The 26113-nt window shown below is 43.9% G+C and overlaps 1 protein-coding gene and 1 long non-coding RNA gene across 6 annotated transcripts in view; both read left to right on the top strand.

Annotated features, from left to right (window-relative positions):
* The first annotated feature begins 1363 nt into the window (after positions 1-1363).
* LOC140846820 (uncharacterized) lies at positions 1364-11015 on the top strand. The gene is made up of 2 exons (XR_012126263.1): positions 1364-1554; positions 10534-11015. It is a non-coding gene; the product is annotated as an uncharacterized lncRNA (long non-coding RNA).
* Positions 11016-21898: 10883 nt separating this feature from the next.
* The window catches only part of DTNBP1 (dystrobrevin binding protein 1), a 149856-nt gene continuing 145641 nt past the window's right edge, over positions 21899-26113 (top strand). The window contains exons 1-2 of one of the 5 annotated variants that reach the window (XM_073225158.1): positions 21901-22059; positions 24895-24972. In XM_073225158.1, coding sequence (XP_073081259.1) covers positions 22004-22059; positions 24895-24972 — 134 coding nt within the window. In that variant the 5' untranslated portion in view covers positions 21901-22003. Of the gene's footprint in view, positions 22064-24894; positions 24973-26113 lie in introns of all 5 variants that reach the window. The other 4 variants (XM_073225159.1, XM_073225160.1, XM_073225161.1 and 1 more) reach the window with 4 other exon arrangements.

The raw sequence follows: 26113 nt of genomic DNA on the forward strand, positions 1-26113 counted from the left end.
GTCATCTTTGTGACTTTGTTACACACACACACACACACACACACGCACGCACACACACGCATATGCACATACACACATTTCCACCCCCATGCCTCCCCTACAAGCTTCACTGTGCCTGAAGTAGCCCTTTACTAAAAGGATTTAGGCCATGCTGTGGGCCCAGGTGAACAATACAAACCTCTCTTCTCCAACCTCTTCTCCGTCCCTTTCCTCCAAAATGGTTTCCCTTGGGCCCCTCTGGTCTGATATCTTTCTGCCACCTGACCTCAGTGAGACCACTTTGACTTATCAGAGATGTTTTGTGAAATTAGATGACTTTGAAAGTGAGGGAGTTAGGCTTTCTATATCTGCCCTTTCACGAAGCTCCACAGACTCTTTGTAAATTTGTGCACCTCCTCACTACAACCTTTAGGATCCATCTACCAAAATGTGTTACACTCTTCCTCTAGAATAGCTGATTCATGTTTGCATTTCTGCATAACTCTAAGAGATCACACAAACGATTCTTCTTAGAAGACCTGCTCCTCTGTGCACCTCCTAGTAAAATGATTGCAGACCTTGAGAAGGGAGGCCAACTTCATCTGAAAATCCTTTCTCAAAGAGTGAACCCAGTGAAAGTCAGATGAGGCTGTGGGACTGATTCCTGAGGCTGGGCACTCCAGAAAGGTTATTTCTATGGTTAAATATTGTCAGGTCTGTGTGATTCCCTGCTCAGATCCTGTTTTCGTGAAGGTGACTCAAATGCTGGTTGCCCTCCTGCAGTGAGATGGGCAGTGCCTTAGTCCTCCAGAGTTTGAGGAAGCAAGGCTGAATGACTGACCTAGGGATGGCCCGCTGTCTATGATTACAGACAGAAGCTGGGCATTTCAGTTTGGCCAACAGGATAGACAGTTCCCCAGCCAGAGCCTATATCCCCTCCTATCCAGGGCTCAGCACCCATCCTCCCGGGTCTCTTATTCCTGTTTGCACTAGGAAGTGTCTTTCTTCTTCCCATTAAGGGCAGTCTGAAGCGGACGGCCTTTGTCTTCTCACATGTCTGAACAAAGAATGGGAAAGCACCTTCCCCTACATCTGAATGCAGCATGAGGAAGCACCAGCTTGAGAACAACAGGTGCAGTCCTTGAACATTATCTGCCCACAAAAGCCTATCTTGTCCTCAAAAACAAGCCAGGACGCCTCACGCTGAAAATAGGGAGACCTTGAGGATGTGTGAAAACACCGGCCCTGCTTACTGGACAGATTCTAAGAAAATCAACAAGGTGTTCTGGCCTGTTCCCCCTGAAAAGGGAAAGATGAGTATAGCACTTGGCTGAGGTCCGAGAAAGGCTGTATAAAAATAAAGGAGCTGCGCCACATAGGGGTGCAGCCATTGTCTGTCTGTCTGTGTTGTCTGTGTTTTTGTTCACTCCCATTTCACCCACATGAGCGGCTCGCTTCATCTGGCACCCACATGGGGCACGAACAAATCCACTGTGGGGCAGGACTCCACAACCCTGAAGAAATTGGAGATAGGACACCAGGGGTGATTTGGGACCCAGAAGGGGCCAACTTCGGGTAAGACGACAACACGATAGTTGAACTTCTGGAAGGAACAGGGAGTACTAATGGGTAACTCTCCCTCCCTTGTGAGGGAGTATCAACAGCTAATACAAGGACTTCTGCATTCTCTTGGTGTAACTGCCAAAGACAAGCTGTTGAAAGATTTATTTGCCAGGGTCCGGAAATACTGCTTTTGGTTTCCCTTTCAGTCAGAGGTGCAACTAAATAATGAAGCCTGGCGTAAGGTTGTCAAAACTCTTCGCCAGGCTCATCAACAGGGGGACACAGTACCTGCTACTTTGTGGTCCCTTTGTAGCTCTATTTCTCAAGCTTTACCGCTGTTAGACACGGACTCTGAGAGAGATGCTCGCTCTGCTGTCTCTGATAAGTGTGGTCCTCTATATGAAGATGTGCCGGAGGTTTTGAGTTTGCCACCTCCCCCTGATGAAGGTGGGGGTGAGTCTGATCAGGAAGACAATAGTTCTAGTGTGTCTCTGCCTCTCATTCTGACATTCAGAAGCTCACTTGTATATTGACAGAGTTTATAGAAAAATTGACAATAGCTGCCACTCCCCCCCCAGGCTTGCACCCTCTGCTCTGCTGCTTTCTGCCTTTCCCACTTTTCTCCCGCCTCCGCCACCACTGCTGGTGATTGGATGTTCCTTTACCGTCCCCAAGGGACCTGGTCCTGGTGCTTGTGATAAAGATCTTCCACCACCTCCTGATTTTGTCTCTCCTTCTGCCTCATCATACACCCACTAGCTTTTCTGTCTTCCCAATCACTAGACGAGCAATTCCTCATAATGCTCAATTCCCTCAAGGAGGACTTGAGGTACATTATCTCCCAGTACCATATAAGGTCTTGAAAGAGTTAAAACAAGCCGTCCAAAATTATGGTCCCCAATCTCCTTTTGTATTAGGCCTACTTAATACTGTTTCTGCAGAAAATTTGCCCCTACCCTTGGATTGAGAAAATATCTGTAAAACTGTTTTGGAAGGGTCACAATGGTTACAGTTAAAAAGTTGGTGGTATGAGGAAGCTACCTCACAAGCTACGAAGAATGCAGCTTGGCAACCTCCTGGTCCGGTGGAGTCTGAACCCACCAGGACGGGGCTTCCTGCCTCCTTGGAAGCTCAAGCTGGGCTTAGTGATTTGGCCTTAACCTGGGTGAAGTCCATAGTGTTCAAATCATGGATGAAAATTGAAATCTCAGGAAAGATAGCCCCTTCATTCACAAAAACCACCCAAGGTCCTTTGAAACCATATACTGATTTTTTATCTTGTTTAAAGGATGCTGTTTTCCGCAGCTTAGGAGATAGTCCTGCAGCTAACACATTTCTTCAGGTATTGGCGTTTGAATATGCGAACACAGAGTGTCAGAAAGCGCTTTGCCCGTTAAAAGCTAGCAGCGCTCCAGCCTGTGCTAATAGGTGGAGTTGCTTATCAAGCTGAAGTTCTTGCTGCTGCAATTCAGAAAGGTACTCCTAAGCCAACTTGTTTTAATTGTGGGAAACCTGGACATATAAAAAGAGACTGCAAGAGCAAAAAATATAATTCCTCACAAAAAGCATCTAAGATGCCTTTAGGGTTCGGTAGATGCTGTGGGAGAGGGAGGCATTGGACTCAGAAATGTAGATCCCACACTGACAGGGATGGCAACCTCTCCCCCCACTGGGAAACGGTGTGGTGGGGCCTCGGTCCTGGGCCCCACAGAACAGCAATACAGGATCTCCTCTCTTCCCTGTCAGCAATGGGGTGGCTCACCAAATGAGTGATTTTCCAAATTGACAGTGTCTGATCTACGGGCAGCCACCCTCAGCAGTGCTGCTGCTGATCTTAGTTCTGCACAAAATTATACTTTATCCCCCAGTGGAGGAGTGTACAAATTATCAACGGGCGTCTTTGGTCCCATCCCTCCAAATACTGTGGGACTGATTATTGGCTGTAGCAGTTCCACCATGAAAGGATTATTTGTACATGTAGGAGTGATAGATGAAGATTACAATGGAGAAATTAAAATTATGGCAGGTGTTTCCCAAATACTACACATTCTCCCTGGAGAGTGTGTAGCCCAATTGTTGCTTCTTCCTTATGTAACCTTCCCAAGAATAGAACAGTCCCAAAGTGGTGGTTTCGGTAGTACTGGGAAGAAAATTTTTTGGGAAACATTAATTAATGATCAGAGACCCACTCTGATCTTAAAAATACAGGATATAGAATTTCTAGGACTAATTGACACTGGGGCTGATGTCTTCATTATTTCTTTAAGTGCAGGGCCTACATCATGGGACAAACAAAAAGTGAAAATTACTTTATCTGGGTTGGGAAATACTCGAGATGTCTTTCAAAGCTCCTCACCCATGACATGTGTAGGGCCAGAGGGACAAATGGCTGTTGTCTCTTTTTATATAGTGGATATCTCCATCAATCTATGGGGCCGAGATGTACTTAAACAATTTGGAGCTTTTCTTAATATTCCCTCTTTGTCCCCACAAGCCAAGAATAACATGATGAATATGAGATTTGATCCTTTCACCTATGCTAATCCACCACAAATAAATCTTACACAAAAACCTTTAAACTAAAGGCCACTGCCCACCTGTTCCCTCGAGTGTTACAGCTAGAATGGGTCCAACATAAACCTGTCTGGGTGGAGCAGTGGCCACTTCCAAAAGATAAACTCGAGGCTCTAAAATCTTTAGTTCAGGAACGGTTGGAACTTCAACATATTGAACTGTCTGTCTCCTCTTGGAATTCACCAGTATTTGTTATAAAAAAAGGCTAGTGGCAAATGAAGGCTTTTGACAGATTTAAGAGAGGTTAATAAGTGCATTAAGCCTATGGGTCCTCTACAATTAAGAGTGCCCTGCCCCTCTATGATCCCTAAAGATTGGCCCTTATTAGTGATTGATTTGAAAGATTGTTTTATTACCATCCCTTTACAAGACTCAGATAAAGAAAAATTCTTTTTTTTTTTTGAGAGGGCATCTCTCATTTTTATTGATCAAATGGTTGTTAACAACAATAAAATTTTGTATAGGGGACTCAATGCACAATCATTAATCAACCCCAAGCCTAATTCTCAACAGTCTCCAATCTTCTGAAGCATAATGAACAAGTTCTTACATGGCGAACAAGTTCTTACATAGTGAATAAGTTCTTACATGGTGAACAGTGCAAGGGCAGTTATATCACAGAAACTTTCGGTTTTGATTATGCATCATGAACTATAAACAGTCAAGTCAGATATGATTATTCGTTTGATTTTTATACTTGATTTATATGTGAATCCCACATTTCTCCCTTATTATTATTATTATTATTTTAATAAAATGCTGAAGTGGTAGGTAGATGCAAGATAAAGGTGGAAAACATAATTTAGTGCTGTAAGAGGGTAAATGTAGATGATCAGGTGTGTGCCTATAGACTAAGTATTAATCCAAGCTAGACAAGGGCAACAAAATATCCATGGATGCAGAAGACTTCTCTCAAAACAGGGGGGGGGTGAGGTTCTAAGCCTCACCTCTGTTGATCCCCAATTTCTCACCTGATGGTCCCCCTGCAACTGTGCCTGTCTTAGGTTGTTCCTCCCTTGAGGAATCTTACCTGTCTCTGGCTAACCAGTCATCTTCCGGGGCCATACAGGGAAATGTAAAGTTGGTAAGTGAGAGAGAAGCAATATTCTTTGAAAAGGTTAGCTTTTTACTTCTTTGCAGATTTATGCCCTGTGGCTTCTATGCCCAGCATTTGTCTTGAGGCATCTTTACCACTTGGAGGAATTATGATGCTCAGTAAATTCTATATGAGGCATGAATTCTACTAAAGGATTGTAATTAGGAAGGAAGAAGAAAAGCTATAGAAGTAGCAGACGGAAGAAAACATGGGAAGATTGATTATTTCTTTGACATATCTTCTTGTAGAGTAACATAAGCATGTATAGGTTTTAAGCTACTAATTAAATTGCATACACACATTAACATAATAGGAATACAGCTACATAACAAAAGCATACCTACAGTTACCAGCCATATCCAGTGAAACCAAGAAAACCAGTTAGGTACCCTAGGCATTTGTGAAAACTTATCAATGATATGATGGATATTGTCTAACTGAATTTGAATAGTTTGATAAAAATCAGACAAATTAAAACAACACATTCCTGGGAACTGTTCACATCCCATATGTTCTTTTAACAGTAGATAGTCTATAGTTGCACGATTTTGGAGTGCTACAACTTGCACTTCTCCTAATTCTCAGTTGAGTTCCAACAGTATAGATCCAGTCAAATTTGTTGTTTTACTGTATGCACAGGCCAGCTTAGATACCTCCTTCTTCATTTCAATGGCGAGTCCAGGAACCGGTGGGATGAATGCAGCTACAACTGCAACAGTGCCAGGATCTTTGTTGAAGTTTTTTATGATCATCATCTGGAATGACTCTTCCAGAGAATGTTGGTGTTGGAAGTTCTTCTTTATATCGTATCTTAATTCATTTTCTGGGTAGCCAAATTAGGCTTTGATCTTCTGTATAAACACAAAAAACCCTTTGCCCACACTTTGATATGACCTTTATACCATTGTGAAGAACTATTGGAGATCACCACACAGGAACTGCTTTTTTTTTTTAAGATAAAGGAATATTATCAGAAAAATATACTTTCATAGCTGATCATCTGACACCCTTTAAAAGATCAAAATTAAGGATATGTAAAGCATGCATTAATCATTGATTTGCAGTTAGTTTTATCCTATCAGGGAGTAATCCCCCTTTTCTTTCTTTTTTTTTGTGATCATTAATCTACAATTACATAAAGAATATTATGTTTACTAGGCTCTCCCCTATACCAAGTCCCCCCCACAAACCCCATTACAGTAACTGTCCATCAGCATAGCAAAATGTTGTAGAATCACTACTTGTCTTCTCTGTGTTGCACAGCCCTCCCCTTTCTCCCACCCCCCACATTATGCATGCTAATCATAATACCCCCTTTCAAGAAAAATTCATTTTTACTGTTCCTGAATATAACCATAATAGGCCCACAGCCAGATATCAGTGGCGTGTCCTGCCTCAAGGTATGCTCAATAGCCAAACCTTATGCCAAGAATTTGTAGACAGAGCCCTCTCACCAATTATACAACAATTTTCTCAAATTCTCTTATATCATTACATGGATGATATTCTTTTAGCTGCACATATGGAACAGGAAGCTTATCAATATCTTCTATCTCAATTGTCCTTATATAACTTATGTATAGCTTCTGAAAAAGCACAGCAAAGCCTTCCTATACGTTATCTTGGATACATTCTAGGGGATGTACAAATCAAACCTCAGAGGACTTCGATTAGATGTGACAACTTAAAGACCTTGAATGATTTCCAGAAACTCTTAGGTGACATTAATTGGTTACGTCCCTCCTTAGGCATCCCTACCTATGCTTTGCAGCATCTATTTCACACTCTAGAGGGCGCCCCACAGTTGGATAGCCCTCGCTCCTTATCCCTTTAGCTGAACAAGAACTCCAGTTTGTTGAACAACGTATTTCAGAAGTCTTTCTTTCACGCCTAGACCCCTCGTATCCTCTCTCATTATACATTTTCCATACTCCTCACTCACCTTCTGCTGCGCTAGGCCAACCTCACGGTCTTTTAGAGTGGATTTTTTTTTATCTAACAAACAAAACAAATGGCTGGTGACATATCTTGATAGAATTGCTTGCTTAATTCTTTAAGGTTGTCATCAGTGTCGTATACTTCAAGGTGTCGATCCTTCCCAAATTATTTCTAATTTATCCTCCTCAGAAATTTCTCAGTGTCTTGAGTTCCACCTTAATTGGCAGATCACCTGTGCTGATTTTCAAGGTACATTTGACAATATTATCCTCCTAACAAACTATTTTTCTTTTTAAAGATTCACCCAATGGTGCCTCTCACCATCATTGCTTCAATCCCAGTAACAGGCCCTACGCTTTTCACTGACGTCTCACATTCTGGAAAAGCTGGATATTGGTCAGAGAATAAATAGCAAATTGTTTCTCTCCATATGCCTCTGTACAACAGAGCGAATTGTTCGCTATTTTCTTAGCTCTTCAAGATTTTCCCTGCCCTTTTAATATTGTCAGTGACTCTCAATATGCTGTTTATACTGTGTCCCTGTTGCCTTTTACACACTTGCCCCCTTCATTTTCTTCACAACCTACTTTCCACCCGTCACTCTTCTGTGCTGTCCAGTCACTTATTCTCCATTGCCTTTCACCTTTTTTCATCACTCATGTTCGTTCACATTCTTCTCTTCCAGGTCCCCTTAGCTACGGAAATGCTAAAATTGATTCTCTCCTAATAGGTACTATCCAAGCAGCAACAGAGGAACATGCACTACATCATACTAATGCCCATGGTCTATGTTCTCAGTTCCATATCACATGCCAACAGGCCCGTGATATCCTCCGCTCTTGTTCTATTTGTCAATCCCTTAACACCCCTTCTCTCCCACCAGGATGTAATCCCCGTGGTCTTTACAGGAACCATATCTGACAAATGGATGTCTTTCAATTCCCTACCTTTGGGAAGCTGTGCTACGTTCACCACACCATTGACGCTTTTTCTCATTTTCAGTGGGTGACCCCTTCATCTTCTGAAAAAGCCGATACCATCATTCAGCATTTGTTATTCTGCTTTGCTGTTATGAGTCTCCCCCAAACTTTGAAGACTGATAATGCCCCTGCATACACCTCTAAAAAGTTATCCACTTTCCTACAACACTATCATATTCAACATCTTACTGACATCCCTTTTAATAGTCAAGGTCAAGCCATTATTGAACGTGCCAATAGGACATTTAAAGGTTATTTACATTACCACAGGGGGGGAGATACAGGAGATTCCCTTACTACCATGACCCCATAGACATATAGAAAGTTTTATTTACTCTCAATTTTTTGAATCACTGGAATATGCTCCCTAAAGTTTCAGCAGCAGGAACACATTTTACCCCCTCAACTACTCATTCTTCTGTTTACCAACCTGTCTTACAGGACTCTGGAAAGACAATGGCTCCTTGGACATGTTTTACATTGGGGATGTGGTTATGCTTATGTTTCCACAGGAAACCAGTGTGAGTGGCTACCTAGCAAATGCCTGAAATTGCACTATGACCAAACGTAGTAGGGATGAAGATTTTCTATGAGAATTCCAAGACCTCAATGTCAGGGCTCAGATTCATACTAGGGGAACTAGACAGGCTTCGGTCCCCACCTGGGGGCAGTTAAAGAAGCTCATCCAAGAAGGCGAACACATTGTTCAACAAGCAGGCCAAACATTGACACCTTCATCCCTCTTTTTGGTGATGATGGCCATTGTCACATGTCAGGTAGGTTCAGATCATGTATATTGGGCCTATATCCCAAACTGCCCTCTTTTCCAGGCTATCTCATGGGGAAACCCTGAGGTTTTAGTGTATACGAATGAAACACAATGGATGCCAGGACCTTTTGACCCTCTTCTGCCTGCACATCCCAATGACGGGGAAACCCGCTGGAGGAAATAACATTTATTGTTATTTCCCCTTAGGGGCAGAGGGTATTTCCCTCTGGGTTGGAAAGGGATCTCATTGTCTTCAAACATTACACAAGGCCTGGGGTCTCAGATAACAATCATTCTCATCTCACTGCGAGCATGCGAGCACTGCAATACCTTTCTGTTTTCTGTAAAAAGCTTTAAAGTAGGAAATAGTACCACAGAGAGACACCCCCCTACACTTGTTTCTTTGTACCCAATTCCTGAAGTAAATGCTGAGATTTTTCATTTTATAAGGACCCAATGTAGAGGGCATAACCCAAAGATTTTAATATCCAGTACAGAAGCAAATAATCAATCTCTCTCCATTATTGATTGGAGCCCTCATGGTGATTTTAGAAGAAAATTTTCCCAAATACCTCTCAAGTGGCATAAAGAAAACCACGGCATCTCTGCCCAGGCTAATGAAACTATTATTTGGCATGAGGCAGGGCTGACTCCCCCCTGCCTCATTTGAATGGATCCGTGATGGTTCAAAGACATATCTGGAAACTACTTGCAGCCATTGAACCTAATAAGATGTGAAGAGGAAACATGTCATATGAGAATAACTCCATTAAAGTACATTTACATACTAACATCACTAAAAATGTCCAGGCATGAGTACGATTCCCTTTTCTCCTTCTAAAGGGCTCCATGACCTGGCACCCAGAGAATGGATCTTTAAATTGCACCTCAGAGTGTCAGCTTTTTACTTGTATCAATGCTTCTCTAACTTTAAATTCTAGTTCACAGAGCCTTTATTTGCTTCACGCATGGACAGAACTCTGTCTCCCAGTGAATCTCACCCGCCCTTGAAGCGAGTCTGCTGGAATAACACAATTATACCATAGTCACTGACCTCACTCATAGAACAAAGCGCTTTGTAGGAACACTTATAACTGTAGTTTTAGGACTTATAGCTATTGCTTCTACAGCAGCAGTAGCAGGAGTAGCTCTACAAGAAAGTCTCCAAACAGCAGATTTTGTGCAAACTTGGCATTACAATTCTCACTTATTATGGCAGCAACAACATGATATTGATATTCAATTGGAAACTGATATTCAAAATCTTCAACAAACAGTCTCCTGGCTTGGAGACCAGACTCGTGTACTTACTATGCGGTTCTCACTGAGATGTGATTGGAATTCCACTCAATTCTGTGTAACCCCAATCCCATATAATACGTCATCAGAATGGGCTAAGATAAAAGATCTTCTTTGGGGACACAAAAACACATCCGTGAGAATACAAGAACTTGAAACTCAAATAATCAATACCTTTACCCAAGAGCTTCCCAAATTAAGTGGAGAAGATATTTTTAAAGGAATAGCTCAAGGGCTGTCTGACCTTAACCTTGTATCACAGATTAAGAGTGCTTTTGCTTCCTCTATGCTTAGCTTGGGAACTTTGTTCTTACCAATATGTTTTCGTCTCCTAGTCTACTGCTGGTGGAACCAAGGAAAACAAACCGTGAAGCAAAACACTCAAGTTATGCCTGTCTTTCGACATGTTCAATCTCAGCCATGCAATATTTAAGGAAAGGAGGAGATGATGGGGACGGCCTTTGTCTTCTCACATGTCTGAACAAAGAATGGGAAAGCACCTTCCCCCACATCTGAACACAGCATGGGGAAGCACCAGCTTGAGAACAACGGGTGCAGTCCTTGAACGTTATCTGCCCACAAAAGCATATCTTGTCCTCAAAAACAAGCCAGGACGCCTCACGCTGAAAATAGGGAGACCTTGAGGATGTGTGAAAATACCGGCCCTGCTTACTGGGCAGATTCTAAGAAAATCAACAAGGTGTTCTGGCCTGTTCCCCCTGAAAAGGGGAAGGATGAGTATAGCACTTGGCTGAGGTCCGAGAAAGGCTGTATAAAAATTAAGGAGCTGCGCCACATCGGGGCTGCAACCATTGTCTGTCTGTCTGTGTTGTCTGTGTTTTTTGTTCACTCCCATTTCACCCACGCTACACAGTCTCATTTTCATGTTGTTGCCGGGCAGCTGCGTCTGGGGAGGTCTCTCCCTGCGCATTAGGTGAAGCACTAGAAGAAACCTCAACCTGGATGGGGGAGGGTTCTTGACTCTAAACTAGAAAGAATTCTCAAGCAAGTCAGATGAAAGTAGGTAAAGAAAGAATTCATTAAAGCGAGAGTAGCAGTGAATGGCAGCAGTGGTGCAGGCAGCAGAGAGTAAGAAAGAACAGAGGGAGGGAAGGGAAGCTCATTGAACTCAGTTCGGCATAGGGCAAATCTCTAGCCAATTCCTGAAGCCAGAGTCACCTGATGTCCAGTGTCTGCCTGAATCTGCATGGCATGGGAACTAAGCCCCACCACCCTATAATTTGGGGAAACTGCAGAGCACTGGATGGAGTGAGATTATGTTCTGAGAACTTCCCAAAGGCAAAGAAAGGAGATTTTCAAGCAGGCTACTAAAGAGCATGGTAGCACAGCTGCAGTTCCATCTGGGTCATCCAGGGGACAGGAACTCGCAAGCCCAAATCAGAGCTCTCAGCAACCCCTCCCTACTTATCTGGAGTAGAACAGAGTGAAGACTTGTGCTTAAGTCTGGGAAACAAAATGAAATAGCAAGTAGACAAAGACACCACTGGAAGAGCCCAGAGAAAAAAGCAGGAAGTTGAGCCATGAGAAGGCTTTATTTAAAAGTACCCACTCAAAGGAAGAGGAGTGTGGGCAACCTCAGAGAGAGGCATGCTTAAAAGCCTGGAGATTCTTTGTTTTAAGGATTTTCAGGAATGGGATAAAGGGCTAGGTGGGTGCATAGGCTTGTCATGCAGTCTCACAATGCCTATCCCTGGTGAGAGACACCATGTCCTTCTCTATAATGAGGCCTCCAGATAATTCTGTAAGGTAAACTTAACACAAGAAATTTATTGATCTGGTTCCTCTCCAAGGTAGTGGCTTCCCTCAAGCACTGGGAACTTATCAGTTAAGACTGTTTGCCTTACTTTTGAGATAGGATGTTGGCTGATTACCAAGGAATATGTTAGGAATCTTGCTTTTCAATTCTGCTTTTTAAGATGGAATCTTTAGCTTTAAGATGGAGTCCTTCTTGTTCTTACTATGATATTTACATCTCAGCATTTCTCGTCATAGGCAGGGAAAATTCATCATGAGCTTGTCCCATGTCCCTGCCCTACTTCAGTCTGACCCTGAGTCTCCACAGCGGGATGCAGGCAGGTACTGTGTAACTGTCTCCTACCTCCTTCCAGATGGCAGAGCACAAGGGTGCCTGCCATGGGCATGGCCCACCTCTGCCCTGCTCTACCTCTAACCCTAGTGAGCCCTCTGTCTTCTCAGCTTCCTCCCTCCAGGATCTTGCCAGTCTGTGAGGGGTTCTTCTGCCTCAGGGGAAACCATGGATAGCCAGTGTAACTGGGCCCGCCTGGCTCAGCTCCCTCCTGGGGAAGCTTTAGCTTCCACATGACCAGGTGCCATTTGCCAGGAGCTGGCACTGAAAGGCCGGGCCAGATGCTCACCCTCACTAACCAATCACACACACTCTAGAAGTTTGTGCTGATGAACCCGGATTTAAAATTTCCAGGTAGGCCCCAACAATAGGTCCCTTTTTGTGACTCTTTCTTCCAAAGCAATGTCCAGGTTAGTCCCCTACGTCTGGGCTGTCACAGACACATGTAAAACACTGATCACCTAGTCTCTAGACTAGAAGCTCTTCACACGATTAGTAGGTGCCATATTGTCCCTTATTTCCTCATCTGTAAAACAGGCAAAATCATATGTGTAAAATGCTTAGAATCCTGTTTGAGGCAAGTAAGCTCCTAGTAAATAACAGCCATCATTGCCACTGTAATATCAGATAGTATCAATACCATTACTATGTACCTGGCATCTAGTATAGTACCTAGTGTAGGTAGGGCCTCAACAATGGCTTGTTAAGTAGGTAATTTTGCAGAAAGCCTGCTGGCCTGAGGGATGCATTTTAGGAAGCAATGGGAGTCAGTAGATGGCATGTGCTCCCATACATTCCCCAGGCTGCCTCTCTGTGTAACAGCCGAGTGTTTCCTCTTCACTTCCGCCTCCAGGAGGGGAAGAACAGGGTTCCTGTTTTGGGTCCTTTTGCTCCCCTGATATTTGCACTACTCAAAAAAGTTGAGGTTTCATGGAAGTCCTCCATTCACTAGCTCATTCTCTCTCGATGCCAAGTTCCATCACGTGGTATCCAATTGGGATTGTGTAACACAGTAACTAGACTCACTGCCGGAGCAGAACTCCAGTAATGGAGGAAGAGACCATTCAACGTATGCCACAGACTCTTCATTGGCATCTAAAATGGTTTATTAAGACAACAAACATATCTGTTCACTTCCCATTTGTATGAAGAGACATTACACTAGTTAAAGCAGAGGAGACCAGTATTTTTGTACGTGAGAATTACTTTCTCCTACTCGCCTTACTGAGTCTCAGCACATCATAAATGCAGTGTTTGAAAACTTACCACTTACTGTACATAAACCTCTGAATTGAAGTAACACAAGCAAAAACATTACAAGTACACACTAATTTAGCTATTACTGGCTTATTTCCCCCTTGTGTAACATAGGTCTAAGAAACAGTCCCTCATAATCCCCTTCTGGGATAAAAAAGCCAAAAGCAAGTTCTTGCCCATGTTTCATATCAGTTCACCCTGAAACCTGGTCCCAATATATTGGGCTGGAGACTGGTCCTCGGCCTACAGGCAGACATGCATATAGCATGAAGTGGTCTGGTACCAGAGCTTTCCTTATTTGAGGTATTCTCTGTCAAAAGAAGGACTGGCAAAAGTATCTAGAGTCTCTTCCTGGTCACCAGGGAGGGACACAGTGGTAGCAATGGCAGAAACCAAGGGACATGGGGAGAGGTGTTAAACTGAAGCGAAGAGGTGGTAGATGTCATATAGCAGAGGTTGAGTAAAAAAAAATGTAAGCAGAGGGAGTCAGACACAGAAATAAACAGAACTGTAAGAATCACCAGGAAAGGGAATGAGGGCTTATGAAGTGACAGCTACTAAGAGCTGCTTAGGACCCTAGAGTGTCTGTTGTTTCCTAAACGGCAGCAGGAGCCTTCCAGCTCCAGGAAGCCTGGCCAAGTCTCAAGACAGAGCTGGTTCTGAGCTTTCCCCCCTTTGCCATGCACCCAACCTTACAAAATGTCCTGGGCAGCCTGCGCACACCGGTACTCCTGGCAGAGCCTCAACCTCACCCACTCAGGGCTCAGATGAGCTCTTTCCATCACACGCACCTTTGGGGGCAGTGTCTTGCCAATGGGTTTCAGCCATGGGCAAGTTCGCTATGGATTCAGTGTGACCAAAGAAATGGACAGCAAAGCGTTCTTGGGGTGAAAGGGTTATACACAACTTTATTTCCAGGTGGCAGGTCAGTCACTAAAATCCTGTTCACTCAGAGCAAGTCTGTATGCAGCAAGCTGGTCTCTGCCTCTGGGCCCCTCTTTCTGCACAGCCACCCTGCACAGCTGTCCTCCAGGCCTCTCTGCACAGTTGTCCCACACAGCCATTCTCTGGGCCTCTGCACAGTCATCCCACACAGCCAGCCTCTGGGCCTCTGTCCTCGGCACTGCCACCACTCCAGCCTCTGCTCTGCTCTCCTGCAGCCTTACAACCCTGCCACCATGTCATTTCTGCACTGGGCAGAGCTCTTTTTATAGAGTCAACAGTCATGTATTGCCCACAGGTATGCAGTGAGCCAGTCAACCACAGCCAGGTGAGAATCCTGGCCATAGGAACTCTCATTTTATCCACAGTTAGCCAGCACAGTGTTAGGCACAGACTGCCAGGCTCAGACTGGCAAATTAGCACCAAATGTTACAAAATGATGGGGCCAGTGCCCATTGGAAGGAGTTAGGGAAGGTGGGGACAGACTAGCCTGGAATCCTGAAATCAGGTAGTGGATTCTGAGGTCACAGGTGCTGTTCTAGCAGGAATTTCTGCTGCCTCCCTGCAGGAAGGTGCAGGTCTAAAAGCTTAGCTCAATTGTCCTGAACTGATTGTACATTCAAATCACCTGAGAGGATTTTTAAGCAGTGTGGATGAGGAGCCATGGCCTCAGACCATTTATATCAGTCTTCAGAGGCTGGGCCCAGGCACTGGTATCCTTAAAATACCCAGCAAGTGATTCTAAAGAGCAGCCAGGGTTGAGAACCACCAACTTAGCATTTAAAGGACTCGGTCTAGTTTCTACTGGATATCTTCAGTGTCAGTTCCCACTGACATGGGTGATACCTGTGAACAGAGAGGAACTCTTAGAGCACTGGGACCTAATATTTGCCATTCTCTTCAATCTTTTTAATTATTAGGATTCCCCGCCCCGCCCCCAATTGGCTGCCTTTACTATGCTGATACTATAGGTGATAATTGTCTGGTGTTCTTTTTTGCTACTAATTCTTGTTAAAAATTTTTGGTTTCAATTAAGTAGTCCCACTAGAATAGATTTCTGTAGTGGTTTGGAAGACATAATTTCTAAGACAGACTTTCTCTAGGCAAAACCACTTATTTGTCATAGTACAAGATATGGTCTCTGCTCAGGTAGGGTTCCTTCACTTTGATGAATGAATCACTTGGTTGTTCATGAATATCTCATAGATCATAAAGATGCAAACACAGATTAACAAGAAATAAAAGAGGTTTCATTTCCTCTAATGCACTGTGTAGTGCCTTTCTTTTTCCATCTGAGCAAAAAAGACAAGATGACCTGATGACATTTTTTACAGTGTGATAAAAATCTCGAAACACAAATAGATGCAGCTGGACTGCCTCTCACTGTTCTTTCAATTCAGTTTCTGTTGACAATGATCTCTCCCAACTTTGCTGCCCCAGGTCACTCCAGATGGTTCTTACCTTCTTGATCTAGCAGCTTCTGCCTGCAGACTTTGATGTCCTTCCCCAGACCTCTGCCTTTATGTTCTTCAGCTGAGCTCTATGTTCACTCCTGCATGTTGAAATGCCCCTCTACCACCTGTCTGCTTTCCAGTCTCTGCTTCCCTTTTCAAAATACCAAGCTGATGTTACCTTTCCAGCTTTATATAGCTTACTTTATTCTTAGAGAGCTACCCACTGCTTCACAAGAAACATTTACAAATTGTAAATAGTTTCTTCTGGCATCTTTAAACTCTTTAAAGATATCAAAAATATGTACATCTTAGTTTTTTTTAAATTATAAATAACAACCCACTGTGTAGATACCTTTGCAAATCTCAGATTTCTGTAACTCAACTGGCCTTTCCAACTACTCTTAAAGACCCCTGCCAATAAAACGGTGTGAAATCTTCTGGGTTCTATAGTTTCTTCTTTCATAGCATCTTTCTCTTTGGTTCTAATTCCATCAAATCCTCACTTGTCACTTTGTCTACTGTAAGAACTATTGAGACAAGAACCCCCTTTCCTTGGCAAGTGTCCTAGTGTAGTGCTTCTTACACATTAAATGGATATGAATCACCTGGGGATCTTGTGAAAATTCAGATTCTGCCTCAGTAGGTCTGGGGAGTGGGGAGCTTAAAATTCTGCATCGGCAACAAGCTCTCAGGTGCTGCCGAAGCTGCTGGCCCCAAGAAGCTCTCTGAGTGGCGGCTTAAACCATCTGTGGCAGGCACCCAACCACTTGTCCCTATGCTTTCTCTGTGCTTAGCTATGTTCTCAAATCAGTTCTCAACCAATTGCTGAATTAAGAGTAGGCCGATAGCCTTAAATACTGATGCTTGTTCTCTACTTGTACTTAAAAACTTTGTTTTTTAATTTTGCCTATCAATTTTCACAGTTTCTGGCTGATTACTTAAATCAACACCAAGTGTCACATGCTTCACTTCTTGTTCCTTAATCATCCCTACAAAACAAACTGTGCAACAATACTCATTTTCTCTCTACTTTCATTTTATAAAAGTTACTTTCTTTATAGTTGTTTCTTCTTATAAGTACTTTTAAAACTTCCACTGTTTTTAGATTTATCATACATGATGGGATTGAAGTGTTTCCAAAATGAAGCACAAATCTGCCATTGACTTATAAATGATGCAATGGTCAAGACAAAATTTATTGGGCACAAGTAAAGCTCTTTTCTAGGAACAGGAAGTCTTTTGCTCTGCTTTGCTGCTTTGATCCATGAAAATAAGTAACTTGAAAACTTATGAGCTGAGGGACTTAAATAAAGTACAGATATTTATTATTTATTATTATTATTTATTATTTCCCCAAATAGTAGTAGGTTATGATGGGTTTCCAAATCTAGATACTAAAGCCTCTATCTCTAAAGATTTGATTATTTGATCACATAAATCTGTATCAGGTAGTGATTCTGGAGGGTGGAGGAGGGCTCAACAAACAACACGCCTCTCTTCCTTGTCTGAACCAACTCAAAACACAGAAGCATCAGCATAAAGTGAGGGGAAGATCACTCTCATTTCTGGTAAGGCAGTGAGCACACGGCTATGTTCATGGGCAAGCAGAACTCCTACTACTGAACCTCAGATTAAGACTTTCCCCCCAGTCACAGAAAGCACAGGGCTCCTCTCCTGTTCTTATAAAGCAGAATAAGTATTCTTTGTTGGAAGTTTGCACCCGAGACAAAGAAGAGGGGATGGGGTCAGGCTTTTTATTCCCCAGCTCACTAATCAGCAGTCACATCTTCTCCACCAGGAAAGGCTTGGAATGTCATACTGTGAGGAGCTTGCTCCACATGGGAGTAAACCTCAAGAGTGGGGAAGAGGGGCCCCCCAACTTAAGCTGAGAACTTTATCTTATTTGATTCCTACAACACAGTCATGCTTATTGTTTACTGTGCACCATCACTGTTTTAGGTGCTGGAGACACAGAGCTAAATCAGACTGGTCATTTTATATCAGGGCCTGTTCTCACGCAGCTCATCTCACTTGGGTCATCCATTCCCAGCCCTATCAGATCCTGTCCTTCTTTTACAGTTTTGATATTTTGTTCATGTAACTCTGGGGGTAAAATCCCAGGGCAAAATACCTTTGAAACTGAAATCAGTCAAAGGGAAAAATAAAGTGGGAGAAACCCATTTATTTCTTACAAGCAGTTGTCCCACATCTCTCTCGACTCGGCTGCAGAAGAAGAGAGCTCCACCCAACCTTTCCAGTCCAGATAAGACTGGCTTGCCCATCTAATTACATATTGATATGGAGATGGACTAAAGCCAGGTGACAGATTCTGGAAATGCTGCAATTTTACCCATGGTTCATCACAGATATTTTTCACTAATTTTGGATTTTTTAAATATTGTATTAAAATATTATTCATCTTGATTACTGAGCTTTTTTGGTGTAGGGAAAATGGTACAACTATTGCCAGGCTGCTAACCTGACCCACTGTGGACAGCTATGCTGTCTCATGTCTGTACCTACTGTGCACATGCAGTGCTGCCTCATGCTTACATAATGTTTGTACTACTGCGGACGCATGCTTATGATGCTGGGGTTCTTGTTTGCAGAGTCAAAGAATGAACTTAGCAAACACCCAAGGTAGGAGACCCAGGTAGAGGCTTTTTTTTAGAGATACAGCAAGAGCACAGAGCTCCTGGCTCACGCCAGGAGGGGACAAGAGAGCCCCGTCACAAACAACATAGTAAAAACAAGAAAGATTCCATCTTAAAGATAAGATTGCATTTTAAAACCCAAAAAGAAAAAAATAGGTTCCTTAATATAACAGACAATAACCCAGCCCACCTTGGGAGCAGGGCAGACAGTCTTGATTAATATGCTTTCAGACAGAAGCTGATATCCTGGAAAAGAATCAAAGCAGTAAATTTCCTGTGTTCAGCTAACTTTGAAAAGTAACCCACTGATAAGAAACTTAGTATCTCTTCAAAAATAAACATTTGGGGACCAGAGTGGGACTGCATCCCTAGCCCTTTTTCTTCTCAACTGCCTATATATCCCCTAGACAACACACACAACTCTCTTGTCGCCTACTGGTGTGAGCCAGGAGCTCTGTCCTCTCACCGTATCTCTAAATAAAAGCCTCTTCCTGGCTCTCCTGCCTTGGGTGTTTGCTAAGTTCATTCTTTGACTCCACAAACAAGAACTCCCCCAGCCCACTGCCCCACACCCTTCCGGCATAACTTACACTGCCACTGTTGTCTATGCTGGTATAAAAGGTTGATCTCTAGGCACTTGTGCACAGATCCATGGATGTAAACATGAGTCTTGCAACCTACCACTGGGAGAATAAAGCTTGGTGTGAACCCTTTTTCCAACACTCCATTGTCATATTTTGGTCTCGCCAAATCCAGAGTGAAGCTGCCAAGAGCTGACTCCTGTGCTACATGTGGCTCCCCTCCAATTTTTGCACCTGAGGTAAAGCCTTACTTGTCTCATTCTAGTCCCAGGCTCTGGTTTTAAAATAAATGTGTACATAAATTAATTAATGAACAGTTTTCTGAATTAAAAAGTTATCAAATTATCAGCACTGTATACTAAGCTGAGAAACAGGTGTGTATAGGGAGTGATTGAGAAGTGATCATTCTCTGATCAGGGAAGATCTACCTAGGGGAATGATACCTAAGCTGAGATCTGAATGCCACAAAGGAGACAGCCATGGGACAGTTTGGAGAAAAGGTGGTGAAAAGGTCTTTAGGTGGAAACACATACACACACACACACACAAAAGGTCAGTGGCTTAAATGTCAAAGATATGATAGGTTGGTAGTTGTGGAGCAAGTGAAGGTTCCTGTGGCTAGGATTCTCACCTGGCCCTGGTTGGCTAGCTCACTACACACATGTGTGGGCAATGTTGTTATTGACTCTATATAAAGAGCTCCGCCTAGTGCTCTGGGCTATACTGTGGTACCACTGCTGCAGGGCTGCAAGGCTGCTGGAGAGCAGAGACTAGAGTGGTGGCAGCATCAAGGGAAGAGACTGAGAAGGCTGTGGGGTGCAGAGAGGTCCAGAGGCAGAGACTGGCTCACTGCATGCAGACTTGCTCTTAGTGGACAGGATTCTAGTGATTGACCGGCCACCATGGGAATAAACCCTTTCACCCCAAGAATGTTCCATTATCATTTTTTGGTCTCATTGACTCCATAGTGAACTTGTCTGGGCTGAAACCCATTGGCAAGACAGTAAGTAGTACTTGCTTGGAATAGGGTATAAGAAAGCATTCAGGTTTTAGGACTTTGTATGCCAAGTGTACAGAAAATGGAAGTCCATAGGGTCAGTATTTCCACCTGACCCTGGTCTGCTTGCTCACTACACATGCGTGGGCAATACGTTATTACTTATATAAAAAGTGCTCTGCCCAGTGCTCTGAGTGACACAGTGGCAGGAGAACAGGCTGGAGTGGTGGCACCGCTGAGGACAGAGACTGAGATGGCTGTGGAGGCAGAGAGGCCCAGAGGCAGAGACTGGCTTGCTGCATGCAGACTTACTCTGAGGTGGACGGGATTCCAGCTTTTGACCTGCCATCGCTGAGAGAGTAAAGTTGGGTATAAACCCTTTCTCCCCAAGAACGTTCCATTGTCATTTTTCAGTCTCACTGAATCAAGAGTTAACTTGCCCCAGGGCTGAAACCCTCAGACAAGACATCAAGTAAGGAGTTTGAATTTTATTTTATGGGGACAGTAAGCAACTAAGTCTTTAAAGTAGTAGAGTAACCTGATTTGATTAATCTTTCATTCTCCTTGGCTGTTGTCTTAAGGATGGATTTATGGGGTGGGATGGCAAAAGTGTAGAATCAGGAGACCTGTCAGTGTCCCTGTGAAAGGTGATGGTCCCTTGACTGCAGTCATTATAGTGAAGATGGAGAAAGGGAAGCAGGTGCCAGCAATATTTAGAGTTGATAGCACTTGAATTAATATGGCAGATGAGGAAAAGAGGAAATGGGTGATTTCAGGTGGCTTAACTTGAGCAACTTGCTGGATGGTAGTGCCATTTACTGAAATGGGAAAGACTAGGGGATGAGCAGGTTAGGGGATAAGTAAACAATGAAACTTTCAATTTTCAGTATTTTGGACTTGACCTGCCTGTTGAATACAGGTTGAACAAGCAACTGGTCTAAACTGAAGGAGGGGTAGAGGGTAGGGTTGAAGAGAGACATTTGGGTATCACCAGTGCCTTGATAAAATTTACACGTTAATGGACAGAGTAACCGCGCCTTCGTGGAGAAGAGTGGAGGAGGCTGGAGATGCAGCCCCCGAAGCAGCTGTTGAAATAGGAGGGAGAGTAGAAGTATGGTGTCCTTGAAGGTGAGAGAAGAAATATGTCTTAATAATGTGATTAAGGAACTGCATTGATAGCCACTGAGAGGTCGAGAAAAAATCAGGGCAGGTAATAAACGGCAACGTAAACACGGAAGTCACTGGTCACCTGACAAAGGTGACCTGAACTCCTTTGGTGTGAAGGACACAAATCCTGATGGGATGGGGTAGGTTGAAGAGCAAGCAAAACGTAAGGATACAGTTTATTATTGTCATTCAATGACTGAACAAGTCGCCGCTCAGAATAGGTTAACTAGCCAAGATCAAAGCCAGGGGGTCAGATCCTGGTCAGAGTCCGTGAAATGACTACTACAGGAAGGCCCGCTTTGCACAAAATTTATCCAACTCTGCTCCAACCCGTAAAAACAAAGACTGCACTCAAAGAAAGAACCTCGCCACTCAGAACATCCTTTCATGAGACCGCTGCTACTTTAAAGTGAAAAACGAGGGCCTGGCCTCGGCTGCAGAAAGCTTCCCTGAGCCTCCCGCTTTCGCTACAGTTCGCTACACAGAAGGAAGGCCCGCCCCTTTTCCGCAGCCCAAGCCGGCGCGGCCCACTGCGGCTGCGCGGGTGGGCGCGGCGGGGGCGGAGACGCGGAAGGGTCTGCGGCGCGGCGCGAGGACCGGGCCGGCGGGACCCTGGGCGGCTGTGGCGGCGGCGGCATCGGCAGCGATGCTGGAGACCCTTCGCGAGCGGCTGCTGAGCGTGCAGCAGGATTTCGCCTCCGGGTGGGTACGTGGCGGGGGCAGAAAGGAAGCCGGGGCCGCCCGGACGCCGCCACCTCTCATCCCTTTACCCCGGGCCGGTGCCGCTTCACGCCGCACTCCCCGTCCCCGCCGCGGCAAGGAAAGTAGCGAAATTTCCGGTGTCGGTCTGGCGGCACGAAGTGACTTCGGCCCTAACAGGGAGGCTGTTTCTCGTGCCCCGGGCGGAGTTGGCGGGCTGCGCGGGGGAGCGCCCGGGGGGGGGGGCCGCGGGGAACCCCCTCCCGGCCCGAGGGAGAGTCACGTGAGGGGAGCGAGCCTGCCCTGCCCCCTGCTGCCGCTCGGCCCCGCGGGACGGTGGCCCTGCGCCCCCGTCGTCCCCTCGGGCGCCTCCGAGACGCCTGCGGCCCGGCCCCGGCGCTCCTGCAGCCCCTCCCAGGTCGGGGTTGTCGGCCCCGCAGCCTGCCCGCGGAACCCTTGACAAGGCTCGCCGCCCCTTCCCTTTTGGCTTTCTCTACCTTTGCCCTGGCTTCACGCCTCGGGGGCAGGAACTCTGGGGCAAGAGGGACAGTACTATTAATACTTAGGGTTAGGAGCGCAGAGCTAGTAGTTCCCAAACCTTTAACATCCTGGTGCCCTGTACGCAGCCCATGCCAGTTAAATCAGACTGGGGATGGAGTGCTAAAGCTTCCCAGGTGGTTTCAGTGTGCAGCAGAGTTTGGGAGCCACAGGCATAAACTAGCTTAGCTCCACGATGCCTGGTTTCTCCTCTCTGCCACTTAAGCAGTCGTTTTTCTGTAGGTTTCTACAATTGTCCTGCCTCAGTTTCCACGACTGTACAGTGGGGATAAAGATGGCACCTGTCTAATAGAGTATTTGTGAGGATTAACAAATTAACGTGCAAAACATGACTGTTATTACTACTTAGTGCTTAATTCATTTTAATTTTTTTCATTACTTTAGAAAGGTTGTCACCTTTATAAAGGAGTTATCATCTTTGGCTTACAAATTCTTTTGGAGAATTCTTGGAATATGAGGGCATCTATCGTACTGTTTGAAGTTTCTCATGAGAAAGATGTTAGCTTCAACTTCATCTGTGGGACAAAACTTTATATTGTTTGCCCTTTGGGTTCTAAGTAGTAGCAAACTGGCAAACAGTTGAGCACTTACCACAACTCAGGACTTTTTGGTAGTTTTGGTTTGGTGCTACTAAGAAAATTGTAGATGCTCTCGGGGTCATTCATTGATGGTATACTTGCCTTTTTTTTCCCCATTAAATTTAAAAAGTAACCCTTTTCAGATTGTAAATTATTGTGTTGAAAAATTTTAGTGTAATGCTGCAATAGTCATCTTGTAGCATGAGAACAGTCGTAGAAAAGCCCATCTGGTGCATTCCTGTTACCATTACTTCAGGGAATTCCTTCATGGCATACAGGTCGTCTTCTGGTAGTTAATGTAACTTGTAGGTCATGTGATTGCCTGGGGGCCCAACTCATCCTCCTGACCTTTGCTCAAGAAGGTTAAACTTGCCTAGGAATGTGGACTCTGTACCCCAACCATCCTGGGGGATCTGGATAACCTGGGTTTGGTTGGGGAATGGGTTGTGGTTGAGGGGATCTGACTTCCTTGGAAAGTGACTTCCTGAAGATGCCATAGAGTTGGGGCCAGTTTGAGGTTAGATAACCTTTTAGGACCTTTTTTGGCTTCCTACTTGTACAGGTCACTCTCAGCCAACAAAACAATAATAGACAGTATGTGCCATTAGCCTGTCACCTGGCAGAGAAATTATCTGTCTTCCAGCTGACTGGTGGCTCTAAACTCTGATGTTCACTTTAGTCAGGTCCACAGATTTCTACATGATTCTTACCAAGGAAAAATCCACTTGACTCATTTTAGTAAACTCTTTCAGATGTAGCTTGAGATCAACCTATTTTACATAATTATTTTGCCTTGCGGTTAAAAGATGAAAAAAGTACACGTGTGTATTGCATGAAGGCACTGAAGGACTCAGATGTCTAAAGCAACATGGCCTCACCTCCCAAAACCACCAAACAACCTAGCATTCCTTTAGAACACTTGGTGTCAACGCTGAAAAAAGCCAGAGCAGCTGGCTTCTAAAGTAATTGGAAACGCCAAGTGTTACATTGCTCTTCAGTCACCCAAAGCAGCATCATCTCCTTAGACCTTTGGTGCTTTTTTTCAGTTTCTGAGAATTCATGTAACTAGAGCTTAAATATAGGAAAATTTACTTTTTAAAAAAATGGAAACAGGATTCTTTATCAGTCTCATATGAAAATGTTGCATTAGTGATTAAAGCATGTCTGATACACACAATAAATTTTTACCATTCAAACTCAGATGGCAACCTAAGACTAGTTAAGAGCAATGTAGAGATTGCTTGTGGCCTCAGGGAGATGCTAGGCTGTCCATAGACTTGCCTTTCTTGTAAATTTTTATTCATAATAGTAGTTAACTTTAAAATCCAGATGAAATATAAATTATATCACTTTTGTACATAAGTGGCTGACTGGTCCAAAGACCAAAATGATGCAGGTGTTCTTGTTCTTGGAGTCAAAGTTGCAAACACTCAAGTTAGGAGAGCCAGGGAGAGGCTTTTATTTAGAGACAAACTGAGAGGACACAGCTCCTAGGCTCATGTCAGGAGGGAACAAGAGAGTCCTAGTTGTGAGTTGTCTAGGGGATTTATAGGCAGTTGAGGATTTTTGTAATGTGATAAAGGGCTTAGGGGTGTGGACATGTTAAGTGATCTTAGAATGTTCATCCTTGATGAGACATTAAGTCTCTTCTTATCAGTCCTCCAGGTAATTCTGAAAAATTAACATAAGAAATTTACTGCAGATTTCTTTCCTGGAATAGCATCTTCTTGGTCTGGGAGCGTATCAATCATCAATCAAGACTGCCTGCTCTGCCCTCAAGGTGGGCTGAGTTATTGTCTGTTTGCTAAAGAGTTTAAAAGACAATCTAAGATGGAAACTTTATTGCTTTTACTATGTTGTTTATGGCTGGGCTTGCTTGCCATTATTAATTGCCCAGGTTGCAAATTACTTGATTAGGTCTGAAGGAAGAAAAACAGCATGTAGACATGGGCCTTTTAGCATGCTAAAGTGAATCTTACAATGGTATGATTCTGAGATACTTTCCTTTATCTGAGGAATATTCAAACATTCCAGGCCAAGTTATTCCTGGCTTTTTGAGCTTAAACTGATCTCACTAAAGAATGACTCTAGAAAGCTAATGTGACTCTGACCTTTCTTAATGTTTAACACAGAGTGTTGGTATGCCTTGCTTTTTCCAGAGACCCTCACCCTACTCTGACTACACCCATGGTCCCTGTCTCAAAGGGTCTGAGAGGATTGATTCTGGGTCTCTTTTCCTCTCACTCAGTCCAAATATGATTAATTCACTCGGAATTCTTGGAGCATTTTGGAGAGTTTGCATAGAACATCCACCTTTCAAGGATTGGCTTGAGCTCTGAGGGACACTTTTAGAGGTACTGAAGCACATACTTCAAATCCACTCAGGTCTTTGATTTTTACCTTTTGATCAGTGAATGACCAAAGACCTCAGGATTGAAGTATTCAGGCATGCAGAGCTCTCAGGGAGCTGAAAACCAGATTCACTGGAGATTTACAGCCCCCTGTCACTGAGGGTGTTCCTGTTTGTAATGCTCTGCGTTCTTGTGGGTGGGGATAGAAAACCTGTAGTTCCCTGTTACAACTAGACAGTGGGTGTTTCCCTCTCAAAGCCGCCACTGCCCAGTGTGCTTCTCTTCTCCCTTCCTGTAAAGTATCAAAACCTTCCTATAAAATATCAGAAGTATTAGATCCTCAAAGGAGAGGGTCTAATAACCTGATCACAGTGTTGTAAAGTGAAGTTTTGCCTAAAATGTTGACTCTTCATTACTCACCTTTTTACTAAGGGAAATATTCAACATTCAGTTGATCTAATAAACAGTTCCTACTAAGTGTCATACACCAGGCTAGCACTCAAAGTGTCCTTTTCTTATAGAAATTTTTATCATTTTATATATATAAAAAAAGATTTAAGCAGCTATGTG

Source organism: Manis javanica, chromosome 16 (genome assembly GCF_040802235.1).
Source record: "Manis javanica isolate MJ-LG chromosome 16, MJ_LKY, whole genome shotgun sequence".
In the NCBI taxonomy this organism is placed as follows: domain Eukaryota; kingdom Metazoa; phylum Chordata; class Mammalia; order Pholidota; family Manidae; genus Manis; species Manis javanica.